The 20,959-nt window shown below is 40.3% G+C and overlaps 1 protein-coding gene across 4 annotated transcripts in view; it reads right to left on the reverse strand.

Annotated features, from left to right (window-relative positions):
* Positions 1-20,959, reverse strand: part of LOC122563090 (AMP deaminase 2-like) — a 179,357-nt gene that overhangs the window by 152,110 nt on the left and 6,288 nt on the right. For 2 of the 4 annotated variants that reach the window (XR_006315480.1, XM_043716503.1), the window contains exon 1: positions 2,708-3,369. The exons of 1 other annotated variant lie outside the window; for it this stretch is intronic. Coding sequence is in view for 2 of the 3 variants with exons in the window: in XM_043716503.1 (XP_043572438.1) it covers positions 2,708-3,107 (400 nt within the window). In the remaining variant the exon portion in view is untranslated. Of the gene's footprint in view, positions 1-2,707; positions 3,378-20,959 lie in introns of those variants that run through there. One more of the 4 variants, XM_043716505.1, reaches the window with a different exon arrangement.

The raw sequence follows: 20,959 nt of genomic DNA on the forward strand, positions 1-20,959 counted from the left end.
AATAGTTAAAAGTGGTCATGATGCCTTGGCATTTCATAACCTTTATTTTTCTCAACTTTTCTGGACTGGTATTTGGTGTGGTGCAAATCACAGCATTTTGAAACCTTAACCAAGTAATTATTCCAAATGTGACCCCAGTTGAATGTCAGTATGCTGTTCATTTATTTGGTCTTCGCAGCTAAGCCCAATTCTTCCTACACATACACACTTTCCATTAAAAGGTCACTTTACAGTGATCAAGGTGAAGAATTCCAAGTAAATACTTCAGTCTTAACCCAGTTAGAAAATTTTAGTATGCTCAGCACAGCTTGTTAAATTGGCACAGATTTGTGTGTTAAACTGAAATGTTTCACATCTGAATGATTACATATTGTGGTGCCTGGTACATTGGATCTACTGAGAAATATTTTTTGGTGAATAATTTCCGTTGTCAGAACAAACAGAAAAGTAACAAACCATAATGTTAGATACTATGTGAAATTATAACTGTACTAAAACCAGGCGATGATCTTGAAATTTTGTATAAAACCATAAACCATTTTGTAGGGATAAAATATCAAAACAGCAGAACCCTGCAGTCAGCTCCAACAGGTTTACTAATGTAATCTGTAGTACTGCAGGGAAAAATAAACTGGTTTGAGTGCAATTTGCACATCAGAAAACTGGCAAAAACGTTCTTACTAGAATGGCACATTTTGACCCCTAGATCCTCAAACAATATAAATTAAACTAGAAAGAGTCATGGTTGATTCCATCCAAGAAAATACGACATATTGTTTTAGCTTTCAGAAGTTGCTTTTACATAGATATTTTATCTCAGGAAGCAGCTTGCATATAGAAAGCTTAAATGCTATTTCAAAGAGATGCCATTAGTAGTATCTTGGCACATTCACTGCAACTTGTGGATTTTTATGGCAGTAAGAATTTGTTACAGACCATTCTAGACACAATTATATCAAAATGAGTGATTATCACAAAAAAAATAGTCTGACACGCAAACAATTCTCTGCATACTTGACAATGTAAAATGTAAAGATCATAGGTAACAGGAGGATTAGGCCATTTGGTCTCTTGGCCTGCTCCTCTATTCATCAGAAGCATTGCAGATATGATAGTGATCTTAACTCTGCTATTCTGTCTCCTTCCGATTATCCCCGATTACTTGTCTAGATCAATAGACTGCTTAATTCATCCTTGAATATATTCAATGACCCAGCCTCGACAGTTGTCTGGAGTACAGAACTCTGAGGAGTAACAAATGACTTGAAAGAAGAGATTGTCCTTTGGCTCAGCCTTAAATAGGCTCAACCTTTATTTTGAAACAGCGAACCCAGTCCTATATCACCTTATACAGAACAAAATTCATTTTAGAACCTCCCCTGTTCAGCCCTCTTAGAATTTGTCCTTTTCAATAAGATTACATCATGTTCTTCTAAATTCCAATGACTATTGGTCCAATCAGCTTATCCCCTACTCATAGGACAACTCTTTCATTCAGAATCAAACTTGTGAACCTTCCCTGAACTACAGTACCTCCAATTTTAACTGCTCCACTACCAAAAGCAGTGCTTTCAGTTACAAAGATCCTAAGCTGGGGATTTCACTCTCAAAATGTCCTTGCCCTTCTCTCTTTCACCTCCCTCCAAGACATGTCCAAAATATTAATCAGAAAGGTATGTTTTAAGGCATGTCATAATATCATTTTATGTGGTACACTGTCAAATTTTGCTTGATAAAGACACCTTGGGACATTTTAATAATTAAAAATGTCCTACATAAATGTAGGATATTGTTTTTAAAAAATGTGAATTGGCAATCAGGAATGCATTAGGCTTAGCAAAAGCATCAACGATCTGAAACATTAACTGGTCTCTCTGCCTGCCCTGTTCCAGCAGTTCGTTTTTATTTCAGCAATTGCAATATTTTCCTTTTTTTATTCAACCTATTGTTGGATCTCATTTTCACACAACAGTCAATGGTATAAGCTTTTTGACAATCTAAAGGGGATCCTTCAATATTTTTTAATTAAGGAAGTATTCATGAGAACTAATTTTACTGTGAGCCTTCTTGGTCCTTCGATTTGAAAGCCTATTTTCAGCAAAGTATAATTTTGTTAATATAGCTGACTTGATAGTGGTGCAATCTTAATTGAGATGTTTGGCTTTAATCCATTTATTGTTGATTAATGTTCTACAATATTAACACCGATTTTCAAATTCCACTCACAACGTTTCAGCCAGTCTATCATGCGTCCAACTAAAATCATTTTACAGATCGAGAAAAAAATTTGATGCTCAACTGATGAACTAGAAACGTATCAACCTACAAATTAAAATATTGACCTTCCCCATACCTTTAATCGTTCAACTGCAATTAGCTAACAATAATGTAAGCAAGCGTTTTAATGTAAACCACATCCTCAATTACAGTGCAATGTCCACATTTTTGTCAAGATCCTGAACACAACAAATAAGATCATCAGCGAACCCGGAAACAAGCCAGTTTCCACAATTTTATGGACAAAATTAAATTCATCTGAATTATGCAGTAACAAACTAAGCACTTTTAATAAAGGAAAGAGCTGGATTTTTTAAAAAAATGAGCATGTGGTAAGCAGCAATGCAAATAAGCCAACAAGGAAATGACTACCGCTGCTGATTTTAAAATAACACATTTTTCCCACTCCTTTTGGCATAGGGACTCTCACCTGGGGGCTCAGCGTTTTGGAGGCTGCTTCTGCCTTGAAGTCTGGGTCGCAGCTTCTTGCCTGTGATGGGGATGGGGTCAGACATCTTGTCTCTACCGGAGGAGCGGGACGACTGAGATGAAAAGTGGCGGCGGCAGCAGGGAGATGATGAGGAGGAGGAGGAGTAAGATGTTGGCACCGCCGCCGCCGCTCTTTGACGCGAATCGATCGACCAGCCCAGAATGAAGTAGCTTCCCCTCAGATTTCCGCTGCTGCCGCTCAGAGGGGCGCGGGATTGCGGGCTAACGGCCGGCAGAACACTGCGGTCGAGGCCCAGGCTCGGCCTCTGGAGGCAAGACCGCCGGCTCGCTGCCCCTAGCAACGGGGCCCAGGCATAAACCCGCCTTTGTAACCAGCTCATCCCCAGCAGGTAGCAACCGTTAAACTCTCATTTATAAACACCCGGTCGTTAGAAACGTCTAATTTTAAAGAAAATAAAAAAAGCTTATTATATACACTGTTGGGAGGCTCACTGCAATGAAAGACTGATTCAGTTCTCCCGACTTCGTTTGCTTCTGTAATTCTTCAAATACCTGATTAAAAATAAACTCTCACTTAGTAAACACGGTGACAGGCGATCCTGGAGTGTTAACATCATGTTTTGGAACGATAAAATACACTCCTGTTTTGGCAAACAATCCCCTGGCCAAAAATACTTGTCTCTACAGTATTGTGTTACTAAAAAGTGTAAAGAGGAATGGAAACATAGTTGTTATTGAATTGTCCAGAAGAAGGCTTTGAATGAAAACAAACTTTAATCTCCGTTCAAATTATAACATTAATTTTTCAGTCTACCAACTCAAATTATTGACTTAATCGAGCTAATAATGGTTATAAGAGCACCCTCAGTATCAGTGAACAAAAGTATACACATATAAAACATGAAGCTTTGCCTTTGATTTTTTTTTAATTAAAAAAGCTTCATGAATACTTTTACAGTGATCATTTGACAATCAAAACTGATCGTAAGCCACTGATGACTATTTTGAATTCAATGCAACTCAAATGCAGAGAGAGATTTTGAATTTATAAGAAAAAACTGCAGATTTTGATTTTGTCTGCTTATCAATATGAAGTTAAGTACATATGGCCAGAAGATCTTTTTAATTATGTGATGTCTAGATTACCCAATTCTTGTTATAGGGAAAGCCCAATAGGAGATGTGTACATTTCTTCTCTCCCACAAATAATCTACCAAACAAAGCAGAGATGGCATTGGTAGGACAAATCATGGGGATCCCAAATTGACAATAGTGTACAACAATATCACAAATGGCACCGTACAGATTCTGGATTTAGAAAATAGTTACATTCCTTTTGGAAGAATAACTTATCAGTGGATAAAAAAAGATTAGTTTATGTAGTCAGCCAGCATAATGATTCCTGAAAGATAAAAGACTGCAGATGCTATGTAATCTTCATGGTAAAACTTGGGGGTGAACTTGAAAAAGTGGCTACTATCTTCAATGGCCAATAATAATATACAAGACACAGCATAGAATATCTCAACCTATAGAAAAACTGCCACAAGTACCTTTGCAACTGTGGAAAGTATTGCTGACGCATCATGTTGACTTCAGAGAATTTGAAGGGCAACAGTTATTCATTGCAATAGATAGCCAAAGTGGTTGATGGATTTCTGATTAAACAAAAACAACTCGCAAACTTCAGGCATTTTGCATAGTTTAGTGCTGCTATAGGCTGCCAGATTACATTGTGTCCAACTGTGGACCTCATGTTTGCATAAAAAATTCAAAATTTCATGGAAATGCTATAAAAGTAGACCATATTATTCTGCTTCAAATGCAGTAGTGGAGTGCTCAGCGTAAATTGTTAAGCTTGCTAAAACAAATGTTAGATACAAATTGGAACAAGCTTGAGATGTCATCAAGCTTGTGATTCATTTATCATAACACAACTTGCACCATTATCAGCTGAATGCCACCTGAATTGCTTCTTAGAAGACAGCCGAGAGCAATGCTTTCGTTACTGAAGCCATATTTAGAACAGTCAGTAGATGAAAAGCAACCCAGACAGAAAGAGTTTCGACATGAAAGAAAGAAGTCTGAAGTTGAACTAATTTAGTTAAATTGAAACATCACAAGTGGTGTAATGGCTGCCAGAAAGAGTCATGAAAAAAATGTGGTCTTCGCCCAATTTAATCAAGATGTTTGTTAATGGAAAGGTTAGATTTGTACATAATGATCAATGTTTTAACCGAAAAGATTCATGAAGTAAAAGGGACTTCAGAAGAATCAAAGCCTGACGTTGATGGTGGGCAAATTGTTGGAGGGAATCCTGAGGGACAGGATGTACACGTATTTGGAAAGGCAAGCACTGATTGGGGATCATCAACCTGGCTTTGTGCATGGGAAATCATGTCTCATGAACTTGATTGAGATTTTTGAAGAAATAACAAAGAGATTGATGAGGGCAGAGCAGTAGACGTGATCTATATGGACTTCAGTAAGGCATTTAGAGTCATAGAGATGTACAGCATGGAAACAGAGCCTTCAGTCCAACCCGGCCATGCTGACCAGATATCCCAACCCAATCTAGTCCCACCTGCCAGCACCCGGCCCATATCTCTGCAAACCCTTCCTATTCATATACCCATTCAAATGCCCCTTAAATGTTGCAATTGTACCAGCCTCCAACACATCCTCTGGCAGCTCATTCCATATACGTACCACCCTCTGTGTGAAAATGCCGCCCCCTAGGCCTTTTTTATATCTTTCCCTCACCCTAAACCTATGCCCTCTCGTTCTGGATTCCCCGACCCCAGGGAAAATACTTTGTCTATTTATCCTATCCATGCCCCTCATAATTTTGTAAACCTCTAAGGTCTCCCCTCAGCCTCCGACACTCTAGGAAAACAGCCCCAGCCTCTTCATCCTTTCCCTGTAGCTCAGATCCTCCAACCCTGGCAAAATCCTTGTAAATCCTTTCAAGTTTCACAACATCTTTCCAATAGGAAGGAGACCAGAATTGCACGCAATATTCCAACAGTGGCCTAACCAATGTCATGTACAGCCGCAACATGACCTGCCAACTCCTGTACTCAAAACTCTGACCAATAAAGGAAAGCATACCAAATGCCTTCTTCATTATCCTATCGACCTACGACTCCACTTTCAAGGAGCCATGACCCTGCACTCCAAGGTCTCTTTGTTCAGCAACACTCCCTAGGACCTTACCATTAAGTGTGTAAGTCCTGCTAAGGTTTGCCTTCCCAAAATGCAGCACCTCACATTTATCTGATTAAACTCCAACTGCCACTTCTCAGCCCATTGGCGCATCTGGTCCAGATCCTGTTGTAATCTGAGGTAACCTTCTTTGCTGTCCACTACACCTCCAATTTTGGTGTCATCTGCAAACTTACTAAGTGTACCTCTTATGCTCGTATCCAAATCATTTATGTAAATGACAAATTAGAGCAGAGCAAGGCTAAAAAACACATTCCATTCTGGTTACATACAGATAAGAAGATTCACACGGGGAGGTGTGTAATAAGATTCACACGGGACTAAGCGACACCTTCCATTTTCGGTTAGAGCAGAGCAAGGCTAAAAAACACATTCCATTCTGGTTACATACAGATAAGAAGATTCACACGGGGAGGTGTGTAATAAGATTCACACGGGACTAAGCGACACCTTCCATTTTCGGTTAGAGCAGAGCAAGGCTAAAAAACACATTCCATTCTGGTTACATACAGATAAGAAGATTCACACGGGGAGGTGTGTAATAAGATTCACACGGGACTAAGCGACACCTTCCATTTTCGGTTAGAGCAGAGCAAGGCTAAAAAACACATTCCATTCTGGTTACATACAGATAAGAAGATTCACACGGGGAGGTGTGTAATAAGATTCACACGGGACTAAGCGACACCTTCCATTTTCGGTTAGAGCAGAGCAAGGCTAAAAAACACATTCCATTCTGGTTACATACAGATAAGAAGATTCACACGGGGAGGTGTGTAATAAGATTCACACGGGACTAAGCGACACCTTCCATTTTCGGTTAGAGCAGAGCAAGGCTAAAAAACACATTCCATTCTGGTTACATACAGATAAGAAGATTCACACGGGGAGGTGTGTAATAAGATTCACACGGGACTAAGCGACACCTTCCATTTTCGGTTAGAGCAGAGCAAGGCTAAAAAACACATTCCATTCTGGTTACATACAGATAAGAAGATTCACACGGGGAGGTGTGTAATAAGATTCACACGGGACTAAGCGACACCTTCCATTTTCGGTTAGAGCAGAGCAAGGCTAAAAAACACATTCCATTCTGGTTACATACAGATAAGAAGATTCACACGGGGAGGTGTGTAATAAGATTCACACGGGACTAAGCGACACCTTCCATTTTCGGTTAGAGCAGAGCAAGGCTAAAAAACACATTCCATTCTGGTTACATACAGATAAGAAGATTCACACGGGGAGGTGTGTAATAAGATTCACACGGGACTAAGCGACACCTTCCATTTTCGGTTAGAGCAGAGCAAGGCTAAAAAACACATTCCATTCTGGTTACATACAGATAAGAAGATTCACACGGGGAGGTGTGTAATAAGATTCACACGGGACTAAGCGACACCTTCCATTTTCGGTTAGAGCAGAGCAAGGCTAAAAAACACATTCCATTCTGGTTACATACAGATAAGAAGATTCACACGGGGAGGTGTGTAATAAGATTCACACGGGACTAAGCAACACCTCCATTCCGGTTAGATTCACACATGTACTGGGACACAATTTTTAACCGTTTCACCACATTCCACTGCTTGGAATTTTACACCACATGGAGGGTGGTTTTTCAGACTGGAGGCCTATGACCAGTGGAGTGCCGTAAGGATCGGTGCTGAGTCCATTACTTTTCCTCATTTATATAAATGATTTGGATGTGAGTTTAAGAGGTATAGTTAGTCAGTTTGTAGATGACACCAAAATTAGAGGTATAGCGAACAGCGAAGAAGGTTACCTCAGATTACAACGGGATCTTGATCAGATTGGCCAAAGGGCTGAGGGGTCACAGATGGAGTTTAATTTAGATAAATACGAGGTGCTGCATTTTGGAAAAAAAACAGACCCTTAACAAAGAGACCTTGGAGTGCAGGTTCATAGCTCCTTGAAAGTAGAGTTGCAGGTAGATAGGATAATGAAAGAGTTTGGTTTGCTTTCCTTCATTGGTCAGATCATTGAGTGTCGGAGTTGGGAGGTCATGTGGCTGTACAGGACATCGGTTAGGCCACTTTTGGAATATTGTATGCAATTCTGATCTTCCTATCGGAAGGATGGCGTGAAACTTGAAATGGTTCAAAAAAGATTTATAAGGATGTTGCCAGGGTTGGAGGATTTGAGCTAGATGGAGAAGCTGAATAGGTTGGGCTGTTTTCCATGGAATGTTGAAGGCTGAGGGGTGACCTCAGAAGTTTATAAAAGCATAAGGGGCATGGATCGGATAAATAGACAAAGGTCTTTTTCCTGGCATGTGGGAGTCCAGAACTAGAGGGCATAGGTTTAGGGTGAGATGGGAACGATAATAAAAAGGGACCCTCGGGACAACGTTTACACGCAGAGGGTGGTACGTGTATGTAATGAGCTGCCAGAGGAAGTGGTAGAGGCTAGTATAATTGCAACATTTAAAAGGCATCTGGATGGGTACATGAATAGGAAGGGTTTAGAGGGATATGGGCCAAGTGCTGGCAAATGGAACTAGATTAGGTTGGATGAGTTGGACCAAAGGGTCTGTTTCCATGCTGTACATCTCTATGACTCTATATCATGATGGAATTTAGCGTTCAGATTAAGAGAAGACAATTGAAGAAGAATGGCAGGTGTTAAAGAAAATAGTTCATGGCTCCCAATAAAAATACATCCCAGTAAAAAGGATTCTTGCAAGGGGATAAACCAATCAGGAAAGTTAGGGATAGCATCAAATTGAAAGAGAAAAAAAAGTGCCACAAAATTTACAAGACAAATAATTGGGAAGGTTTTACAAAAAAACAAAAGATGACCAAGAAAAGGAGAAAAAAAGCTAAGGGTAGTATACACATACACACATATTACCGGGTTGAGAAAATTTGTAGCTCAGGTTGAGGTTCTGGAAGTAAGTTTGCTCGCTGAGCTGGAAGGTTCGCTTTCAGATGTTTCTTCACCAAACTAGGTAACATCATCAGAGAGTCTCCGGTGAAGTACTGGTTTTAGTGACCCGCTTTCTGTTTGTGTTAAGGTTTCCTTGGGTTGGTGATGTCATTTGCTGTCCTTTTTCACAGAGGTTGGTAAGTGGGGTCTAAGTTAATGCGGTCCCTGTCCAAGCAGACAACACATCTCCGAAATGATTGCCAGACTACTCAGACCCCTTTGCATCCTGGTAGCCCACAAACCGACCAACACATTAAAACAATGGTGAATTCAACTTGAAAGACCCTATACAGGCAACAAGAAAAACTAATGTCATCTACAAAATACCTTGCAAGAACTGTGACAAACACCACATTGGACAAACAGGCAGAAAACTAGCCACCAGGATACATGAACATCAACTAGCGACGAAAAGACATGACCCACTCTCACTAGTACCCTTACACTGGGACTGAGACAATGCATCCATCCTAGGACAAGCCAAACAGAGACATGCACAAGAATTCCTAGAATCATGGCTTTCCAACTGGAACTCTATCAACAAACACATTGACTTGGATCCCAAATACCACATCTGAGAAAAAGAACAGGAAATGACATCACCAACCCAAGGAAACCTGAACATAAATAGAAAGCAAATCACTAACACCAGTGCTTCATCCGGAGGCTCACTGATGATGTTACCTAGTATGGTGACAAAATGTCTGAAAATGAACCTCCAGCTCAGTGAGCAAACTTACATCCATATATAAATATAAAAGGAAGAGAGAAGACAAAGTGAATACAGGCCCCTTAGGCTGCTTAAGTAATAACGGTGAACCAGGAAATGACACAGGAGTTGATTAAATATTTTGCATTAGTTTATACATCAGGACACTAATAGCATTCTAAAAATATTAAATATTCAAGGGGCATAATGAGAATAAATTAACACAATAACTAACTATTGTGACAGAAAAAAAATAGTATGGGAACTAAAGATCATTAAATCTCTTGGACATGATGGGAAGCATCCTAGGATATTAAACGAAGTAGCTAGAGACAGTAGGTATATTGGTAGTAATCTTCCAAAAGCTGAAGGTTCTGTAAAGATACTACAAGATTGGAAAGCTGCCAGTGTAAAACCTTTATTGAAGAAGCAAAATGGTGAACTGCAGGCCAGTTAAGTTATCATCTGTTTCTGAGAAAATGTTAAGAATATATTGTAAAGGATGAAATAGTAGAGCACTGAGAAATACATAACAATCATACCTTACAAATTCATTAGAATTCTTTGAGGAGTTAAGCAGGTAAAGGGTGTACAACGGATTTAAAATATTTGGATTTCTAGAAGACATATAAAAATATCATATGTTGAATTACTTAATAAAATAAGAGCCTGTGATATTAGGGGTCATATGTTAAACATAGAAGCGTAGAATCTAGGAGGATTAGAAGGCCATTTAGCTCGTCAAATCTGCTCCACTATTCAACATGATCATGGCTGATGTTGTAACACAATGCAAAATTCCTGCTTTCTCACCATACCCCTTAGTGCTTTTAATATCTAAAAACATTCTATCTGGAATTTTTTAAATGACTTATCCTCCAAAGCCTTCTGTGATAACAATTCCACAGGTTCACCATCTGTGTAGAAACTCTGGTCATAGACAGGGAAAACAACCTCCACATCTAACAATATAGTTGGAGGATTAGCTAAATAATAGCTGATAGAGATTTGGGATAACGGGTGGCAATTTCAGGATAGCAACTGCTGACCAGTAGAGGACAGTGATCAACACTGGGGTCACAATTATTTACGATACATATTAATGACTTGGATGAGGAAGGTGAATGTACAGTGGCCAATCTTTCAGGTAACACATAAAATCATGTGTGTAGATGGCACAGCCTCCTCAGAAGGACATAGAACAAGCAAGTGGAAAGATAGAATATGAGGTCATGCACTTTGGCAGGAAGAATGGCCGAACTGACTATTATTTAAATGGAGAAAGATGCAGCATAGATTAATGTGGAATTCCTTGTACATAAATCATAAAACGCTAACATACGTAGGTAATGGGAAAAGCAATGGAATGTGTGAATTTATAACTTGAATCGAAAAACTATGGGTAAAATGGTCAAACAATTAACTGTGTTGAGCAAGAGCAGGAATTGGACTCCAAGAACGTGCTGAACCTGCAGAAATTGCAGCATGGGGAAGTCAGAGAACAATGGAAGCAGGAACTAGTCTTGCAAACAAGTGATGGCAACTATGCCAATTCAGAAACACATATGCATGTGATTCTGGAAACACTACATGATGTAGCATTCAGATTTGTGTGTAAAGGAACTGCACATTCACAGATAAAAACACTACAGAAACAGTTCAGTGAGGACGAGGGTAGATGTGAGTGAGGACAGTGGGGAAAGTGAAGATAAGATAGTTTGAGGCTGGCGACAGGGCAGGTGAGCAGAGGGCAATTGTGGTTGTGTGGGAGAAGAGACAACCATTTCCCCCTCCCCAATCTCCTCTCATAGATCCCTCCAACAGCCTGCGCCCCCCCACAACAGTTCCTGCCTCCACTCTCCTTCAGTCACCTCAATCTCCCTTCCACAGCCCTAGTAATTTGCAAGCTGAATCTAAGTGCATGTGCTTGAATTTAAGCAGTACATAATGGATATGTATGCGGTGTAAGTGGACCTGGTCTTTTTACTAGCAGTTTTTATTGTCCCTTGTCAGAGTTCCCTTGTTATCCTTTGATAATAGAAAAAGGATGAGGGGAGGGAATTTACTCCTTCTGAAGCATATTGAGTTTCAGATTTAAGCTTCTGATCCAGCAAAAAGACCAGTTAAGATATCCTGACCCCAAACATTTTGAAGGTTTCACTGTGAGCTCAACATTAGAGATGATGAATTTTAATATCTAAGCAATTCCCCACTGGACAATCTTTTCTGGATATGGTAGTTAGTCTCAATCATTGGATATTCCTTTGAATATTCCTGAAAGTTTAACTACTTACAATTCAAGTGATTGCAGCCATTTAAGTATCTGAGCTCATTTTAACTGTTTTTGTCTCATTCCCAACATTCCAAATTGTTAATTTAAAGATTCATTGCCTATATTTTATTTAGCAATTGTGAAAATAATAAAATTGCTAACAATAAGAATTATCCTGCTAATAAATTCTCCAATATAACATCCTGAGACAAAGTTGTGTTTCCAGTTATGTGGTAAGATTTTAACAAGTTGCAATGTTGGCACTTTCATTGAGACTGTCGAAAGAGATACATGTCATTTAAGGGCATGATTTGGAGGTGCCGGTGTTGGACTGGGGTGTACAAAGTTAAAAGTCACACAACATCAGGTTATAGTCCAACAGGTTTAATTGGAAGCACTAGCTTTCGGAGCACTGCTCCTTCATCAGGTGATTGTACAACCACCTGAAGAAGGAGCAGCGCTCTGAAAGCTAGTGCTTCCAATTAAACCTGTTGACTATAACCTGGTGTTGTGCGATTTTTAACATCATTTAAGGGCTAGTGCTGCAAGGTTAGATACCTTATGAGGTAAAGATATTCCTGCCATTTCATGCCCCGTGACAATCATACAAATTAGAAGCAGAAGACCATTCAGTCCTTTGAGCCTGCTCTACCATCCAATAAGTTCATGACAAAATGTTGCCGGGAATAGAGGGTTTCAGGTTTAAAAATAGATTGGAAAGACTGGGACTTTTTACACTGAAGCATTGGAGGTTAGGGGATGACTGAGGTTTATAAAATCATGAGGGACATAGTCAAGGTGAATGAGAAGGGTCTTTTCCCTAGGGTGTAGGAGTTCAAAACTAGGGGGTGTATTTTTAAGTTGAGAAGAGAAAGATTTAGAAAGGTCATGAGGGGCAACTTTTGTACAGAGAGAGTGACTTGTGTGTGGAATGAACTGCCAGAAGAAGTGGCGGACGCAGGTACAGTTTAAAATACGTTTAGATAGATTCACGAATAGGAAAGGTTTGGAGGGATATGAGCCAAGCGCAGGCAGGTGGGACTAGTTTAGTTTGGAAACAGGGTCGGTTTGGACTGATTGGACCGAAGAGTCTGTTTCCATGCTGTATGACTGATCTGATTGTAACCACAACTCCACATTCCCACCTATTCCGATAACCTTTCAACACCTTGCATAAGAATTTATCTACCTTTGTCTTGAAAATATTCAAGCACTCTGCTTCCACTGCCTTTTCAAGGACTCCCAACCCTCAGAAAAAAAGCTCTGTCATGTCTTGGTTTTACTGTGTGATCTCTGATTTTTAAGAGGAACCTCAGTCCTAGATTCTCCAAAAATTGCCAAGTCAGGCTTCCATATTAGGTATTGGGTTAGCCTAGGTCTAGGGCACAGATCCATCTGTCATCTTTTAGCCAAGGTAATTAACTTTTTTAAACTGTCTCAGTAGCTTGGACGGCTCTCATTCTATGAGATTACAGGGCAACAGGAAGAGCTATTCCCGTCTTTAGGGAAAAGTTTATTTTTAACCTTGAAAATATTCATTGAATTTGAAAAGGTCTCCTCTAATTTCTTCCTCAGTGAAGTATAACTTGACCCCAATAACAGCTGAATCCACGAGGATAGTCTTATGACTTCTGGGACTCACCTTGAACAATTCCTTGTGTCCATTCTAAAAACAGGTCAGCTTTATACAATACTGTGTGTCTGTGTGAGTTTCCTCAGGATGCTCTGGTTTCCTCCCACAGTCCAAAAATGTGCAGGTTAGGAGACTTGGCCATGCTAAATTGCCTGTAGTGTTAGGTGCAGGGGTAAATGTAGGGGAGGGGGTCTAGGTGGGTTGCGCTGCGGCGGGCCGGTGTGGACTTGTTAGGCCGAAGGGCCTGTTTCCACACTGTAAGTAATCTAATCTAATCTAAATGTATATGAGTGACCAGGGTTTGGGCTGGTATGACATGATAATGGCTTGGCATTATACATATTTTTAATCAAACTTCAGGCATGTTATGAGACACCTTGTAAAGTAGGTGAGACTTGAACCCACGTCTTCAGGGTCAGAGGTAGTGACACTACCTGTGCCACCAGAACTCTTGGCTTGGCATTATAAAACATTTTCTAATCAACCTGTTCAGAGATGCTATTACACACCTTTGGAGCAAGTGGGATTTGAACATAGACCTTCTGGACACTACTACTGCACCACAAGAACGCGGTTGGACATTATAAACGTGCTCCCATCACTATTTTCCAAACACGCTTGCCACGAGCAAAACCTTGTTATACTTCCCCATGTATCTTCTCATGAACGTATCAATTTAGAATGATGGATCAGGTGAAAGAATAGCCACTGTATTTAAGTATTTTGTGATATGTGCAGTGCTTCAAGATATTTCCTACATGATCAGATGTGTTAATACAATTCTTTGCATTTTGCACATTTCTTGTGCAATTCTTCCATTAAGCTTCTGAAAGCAGCCCAGTGCATGGTGTATTGAAGTGCAAGAGGCAAAGAAAACATCCTGTGCAAAGACTATCATTCGGAGCTAATGAAATGTTTATCTCACAAACAAAAATCTTGCGTACACTCCATTTTTGTGGTAAAGATGGAGCACTATGTTGTTTCTATAGTAATCGAATGAGCTAACATAAATCATCATAATCTTCCTGTGACCCATTATGCAACAAGTTAGCAGTTTGATTATTCATTTGTTTTAACTCACAGCAACAATATTTTATTTAAAAATATATTTCCCCATCCTCTTTTTTTTGCAAGGTCTACAAATTGGCTTATTGTATTTGGCATTTCCCCTACTCCCCCACATCTCTATCTCTCACTCACTCACTCTCTCTCTCTCTCTCTCTCACACACACAGAATATTTTGTTTTTCAGAAAGTAGCACAAAGTCATGATGACTGGAACTGTAATGTTCCCTTCAAGCCTACATAATGTCACCTGATGAATGTCAAGCCTTTAATAATAAAGATGGATTAAAGTAGAATCATGTATACATCAGATGGAGTTCAACTTCTACATTATTAAGAGTATAGTTTTCATGATATTTAATCAAAAAAACAATTTCTGATATAGCACTGCACACACACAATTTTAATACTTTGTATTTTCCCCAGAGATTCATAGTAAAGTAAATCTATTTGCCATATATTAACATTTTAAACAACCACTAGACTCAAAATATAATCAGGCTTCTGATTAACAGAATTATTATTCACAAACTGGTTTTACAATTTGAGTGCACTGCCCAAAGTGTAAAGTGCTGTAAGAGAATTTATCTAGAAATGGCAGCTATTTAATCCTACAAGTCACATACAGTGGTTTAAAAATATAATCCGTTATGAATCAGGTCCATTTTTAAAACAAATATCTCCACATGTTCAGCAACATTCTCTAGGACCTTACCATTAAGTGTATAAGTCCTGCGAAGATTTGCTTTCCCAAAATACAGCACCTCACATTTATCTAAATTAAACTCATACATTTAATGGGAAGGTCCTAGGGAGTGTTGCTGAATGAAGAGATCTTGAAACGGAGATTCATAGCTCCCTGAAAGTAAAATCACAGGTAGACAGGATAGTGAAGAAGGCCTTTGGTATGCTTTCCTTTATTGGTCAGAGTATTGAGTACAGGGGTTGGGAGGTCATGTTGGAGCTCTGGTTGGGAGGTCATGTTGGACATTGGTTAAGCCACTTTTGGAATATTGAGTGCAATTCTGGTCTCTTTACTATCAGAAGGATGTTGTGAAACTTGAAAGGGTTCAGAAAAGATTTACAAGGATGTTGCCAGGGTTGGAGGATTTGAGCTATAGGGAGAGGCTGAATAGACTAGGACTGTTATCCCTGGAGCATCGGAAGCCGAGAGGTGACCTCAGAAATTTATAAAATCATGAGGGGCATGGATAGGATAAATAGACATGGTCTTTTTCCTGGGGTGGGAGAGTCCAGAGCTAGAGGGCATACGTTTAGGGTGAGAGGGGAAAGATATAAAAGGGACCTAAGGTGTAACTTTTTCATGCAGAGAGTGGTGCATGTATGGAATAAGCTGCCAGAGGAAGTGGTGGAGGCTGGTACAATTACAACATTTAATGCGTATATGAATAGGAAGGGTTTAGCGGGATATCGGCCAAGTTCTGGCAAATGGGACTAGGTTAAGATATCTGGTCGGCATGGATGAGTTGGAGCTGAAAAATGTGTTGCTGGAAAAGCGCAGCAGGTCAGGCAGCATCCAAGGAGCATGAGAATCGACGTTTCGGGCATAAGCCCTTCTTCAGGAATTTTTCAGTTCTGATCTCCAGTATCTGCAGTCCTCACCTTCTCCATGGATGAGTTGGACCAAAGGGTCTGTTTCTGTGCTGTACATCTCTATGTCTATGAGTTGTCTGAACAAATCTGCAATCTGTCTCACTTATCCTAGGGGCAAATTGATGTTGACTATCTACAGTGTTGACAGGCCAGCAACAATTCTGAGCTGTCCACTCAAATATTATCAATCTGTTATGTTAACAAAGATGTAACTGGTGTTCATTTATGGTTCCCTGGCAGATAATGAAAATATTGCAATTTCTCAATCCACTTGCCATGTTATTGAATGGAAAAATAGTAACCTCAAAATTACTACCTGCTAATGCAAAAAGGTTTGGAGCATAACCCTCCCTTTGAAAATCCCATGAAGAAAACTGAATGTTTATCACAGGTCATTGTATAATTATGTTTCTAGTTGTTAACAGTCACAATCACATTTATATTCCAGATCACTTCCACTGAAAGCATTTCGCATTTCAATCATGCTCAATTGCTCAAAAGTTGAAAAAGCAACTTCAAAGCAACTACACTGACCCAGTTGGTGACAATTAATATTTGTTACGTTTCCAGTCTGACTCAGATGTTTCAGAATGCTTCATTGCCTGAATTAACAGATTGGGTTTGGCCAACATTAGCCAATATGTTGGAAGATCTCCTCCAGTAGGGGAGGTTTTAACCTCTCTCAAACGCAGTGGACAGAATTCAAGCACAATAACAACATATGGACAACGTGACCATTTACTCCACAACTGAAGTTGAGGGATGGCCGAATACGTGAATCAAAAGCAACATTACCTCTAAACTGTACTGTTTAGACACATAGTTGCTCTGAGGGTCCACATGTGCTGATATGCATGTCAATGCTGTTCCTTGCATTGACTTGCAATTTCAAAAGTTGCTGCCACACACAGACCTTGGAGGTCCATGCAGAAAAAAAATAAATTACAAAGGAACATAGATCAGGAACCAGTCAGCCCTTCAGCCCGCTCTGCCAGTTCATAAGATCATGGCTGATCTGATTGTAACCTCAAATTCACATTCCTGCCTTTATCAAGAATTTATCACACTACCTTAAAAATATTTAAAGGGCAATACTTCCACCATCTTTTCAGGAAGAGTTCCAAAGACTCAAGAGACTCAGAGAAAAAAAAAATTGCCTAATCTCTGTTTAAAATGAGCCAGTATTTGATGCACATCCTTAATTGCCCTTAAACCGAGTTGTACGTTAGACTATTTCACAGGATAGTTAAGATCCAGCCACATTGCTTGTGGGTCAGGAGTAACAGGGAGGGGGTAAGGATGATAGTTTTCTTTACTTAATAGACATTAGTAAATTAGATGGATTTTTATAACAATCAATAATAGTTTTATAATTACCATCACTGAGGCTAGTTTAATATTCCAGATTTATTAACTGTTAAATTCAAATTCCAACAGCTGCCATGGTGAAATTTGAACCCATGCACCCCTGGAATTATTCATCCAGTGATATCATTCCTATGCCACCAACTCCCCATATTCTTTCTTGTTAGCTCCTCACCAACAGGCATTTTTGATTTACTGCATACCGGATAACAGAAATAATCTCTCATTTTGGCAAGTGTGCAGTTAGTACAGATGAAATTCCCAATCTAAAGAATGGAGAAAATTTGAGTTCTTCAAGTCAGTTTAAGCATAGGGAATTAGAATGTTGCTGAGAAGAAAGCAGATTCACACCATCAAAACAGAAAACTACAAGTAAGAAAACATATGATACAGTGCAAGAGTTTAGAAAGACAAATATAGTTACTGAGGTAAGTAGTGTTCCATTTTCAAACCATTTAAATATAGCTTTTATATTGTAAGCCAACAAAATCAGAGACAGCGTCCAAAGGAATGTTTGGGGATATATGATCTGCTTTCATAGAACCACTGTTGACATATGATTTTAATGATTTATTTATTTATTTTCATGGCTATGTGCATTCCCCTTTCCATTTTTCAATGCTGATTCATCCTGGGGTAGAAGCAGACGTGCAAACTTCACCCAAAATCATTTCTGTTCATCTAATAGTCTAAACATGAGAATCTGTGGACTAATCCAGAGTGGGACAACAGAATGAGGACTGATCATGTCCCCTTCCAAATCATGGTACACATTCCAGAAAGGGCTGCCAATCAAGAATAAGAAACTACTTGTTGTTTCTGCTTGTTCCAATAGCACAGACCAGCTGAGGAACCAATACTGCTAATGTAATCAGGATCAGATAGACAGAAAGACAGAGTTAATGTTCCAGGGCAATGACCCTGTTTTCATTTTGATGTCAAATGTTAACTCATTGTCTTCCTGCATTTGCTACCTCACCTGATTTTTAGTAGTTTTTTTCTCTTTTTATTTAAATTTCTAACATCAATAATATTTTGTGTTAATTTTTTTTGGATGCTAAAAACATGTATCAAGTCTTTAGGGTTATGCATGTGAGGCCACGTAATATTTCCTTGCTGAACCTTATCAAAATTGCTTTGAACTACTTATTACACTCCATGACATCCCTCTTGTCCAATTCTTGCCCCATATTACTACGTGCCATTCCTGGAACAACTCATTACAGCTGGGGTGCCTGAAGTTGACTAGCATTCTGTGATGGTACCTTCAGAAGGCCATTGTGCATCTGGACAAGTACTATCAGTCTGGAGATGCTGCACACGGTTCCTTTCATTTGCCCTGCACATGAAGTATGAGGCATCTCACTTTGTGGGTAGAGATCTGGAGGTCCTGCTGAATTCACAGGCAGGGTGTCCTCTTCCCCCAAGAAACAGCAGAGGGGACTATGACATCAGACCATCCAATGCTGGTCCAGGTTGCAATATAGACAATCTCAACCATCTGCAGTATGTGCAGTGACGCAAGAAGGTCAAATCCTTTCTCCGCTGTGCCAAACTAAATCCCACCTTCCTCTATCAGATACCTCACACTCATTCCATCTCGACCATTGTACCCATCTTCCACTGTGGGGAGGCTCACGTTCTACCACTTTCACTATCACATGCAACATTCAGTCCCTGACGCCATTAACCCCGTGTATCCTCTGTGCTGCCTGCTCACACACTTAGGATACTTCCCCACTTTGACCAAATCTAAAAGGGTGGCACAGCTGTTATCTCCCTTAATAACCAGCTTTCTCATTCAGAAGGAAAACAGCCACAATTGGGCAGAAAGAGTCAAAATGGGTAGTGGGCTGCCTGACATTTGGTTCCTGGGCGGCACGGTGGCACAGTGGTTAGCACTGCTGCCTCACAGCGCCTGAGACCCGGGTTCACTTCCCGCCTCAGGCGACTGACTGTGTGGAGTTTGCACGTTCTCCCCGTGTCTGCGTGGGTTTCCTCCGGGTGCTCCGGTTTCCTCCCACAGTCCAAAGATGTGCAGGGTCAGGCTGGCCATGCTAAATTGCCCATAGTGTTAGGTAACGGGTAAATGTAGGGGTATGGGTGGGTTTCGCTTCGGCGGGTCGGTGTGGACTTGTTGGGCCGAAGGGCCTGTTTCCACACTGTAATCTAATCTAAAAAAATCTAATCCTCACCTCTTATATGGAAAGCATCCCATACTAACCACTCCTAGTGGCTGACTGACCACGTCAAGCCTCAGTTTGGTAGTGGGTGGTGTCTTGACTAACTGAGCTGGGACTTACTGAAAGAAAAAACACTTTCACTTGACTAAAAACTACTGACAACCATGACAAACTTCCTGGCTTTGTGTCTGTACTCAGCAGCATGACAATGCAGCAGTACTGTGAGCCTGGTGTCTCTGGCTGAGGGGTTAAAGCACAAAAAGGCAATGCAGGCCAGTGCACTGGAGCATCCAGATAAGCTCACAGTCAGTCAGCACCATGCAAGCAAGTAACCATGTCAGAGTTGCATCCTAGTGTAATCCATGAGCAAGGTGTGTGTCCTTGAACACACAGTGACTTTGCAGTAGAATTACAATGATAGTTACTGGTACAGCAATGATGTACAGAAGCATATTGCAAGTGGAGTGGAGATATGTCATGAGAGTTCTTTGAGGCTGGCCCTCATTTAATATCAATGTCCATGGCCGTGGGGTGCACTGATAATTGGTGCCCATGAAACATGTTCTCCGATGCTGTTACCCAAGGTCCAACATGAAGTCCTTTGGAGAAGATGAGCTGAAGTGGTCAGCTACCTGCTCTGACGAGAATTCTCACCATGCAGCATTTTTGGTTCATTTGGTAAGAGAAGAATTTGAATATTAATGAGGCAAATTGTGGCATTATTAAGGCATTTAAAAAACTATAATCCTCTCAAATCAGCAGCTCTACTGCCTACCAAGAAACTCACTTCATCTCTTGGCATATGCATAATAAGATGTTACACACTGCTCACGATGTCAAGATAAACCTCACCAGACTTCTCTTGCAATTCGGCTACATAGCTTATCAAAGCCCATGTCACTCAGACCCCTATAAATTGACAGCAGCTTACCTAAGACACACACATACAAATAAGAAAAACTGAAAAATGTGTTACTGGAAAAGCGCAGCAGGTCAGGCAGCATCCAAGGAGCAGGAGAATCGACGTTTCGGGCATAAGCCCTTCTTCAGGAATGAGGAGGGTGTGCCAAGCAGGCTAAGATAAAAGGTAGGGAGGAGGGACTTGGGGGAGGGGCGTTGGGAATGCGATAGGTGGAAGGAGGTTAAGGGGAGGGTGATAGGCCGGAGAGGGGGTGGCGGCGGAGAGATCGGGAAGAAGATTGCAGGTCAAGAAGGCGG

Source organism: Chiloscyllium plagiosum, chromosome 26, assembly GCF_004010195.1.
Source record: "Chiloscyllium plagiosum isolate BGI_BamShark_2017 chromosome 26, ASM401019v2, whole genome shotgun sequence".
Lineage (NCBI taxonomy): Eukaryota > Metazoa > Chordata > Chondrichthyes > Orectolobiformes > Hemiscylliidae > Chiloscyllium > Chiloscyllium plagiosum.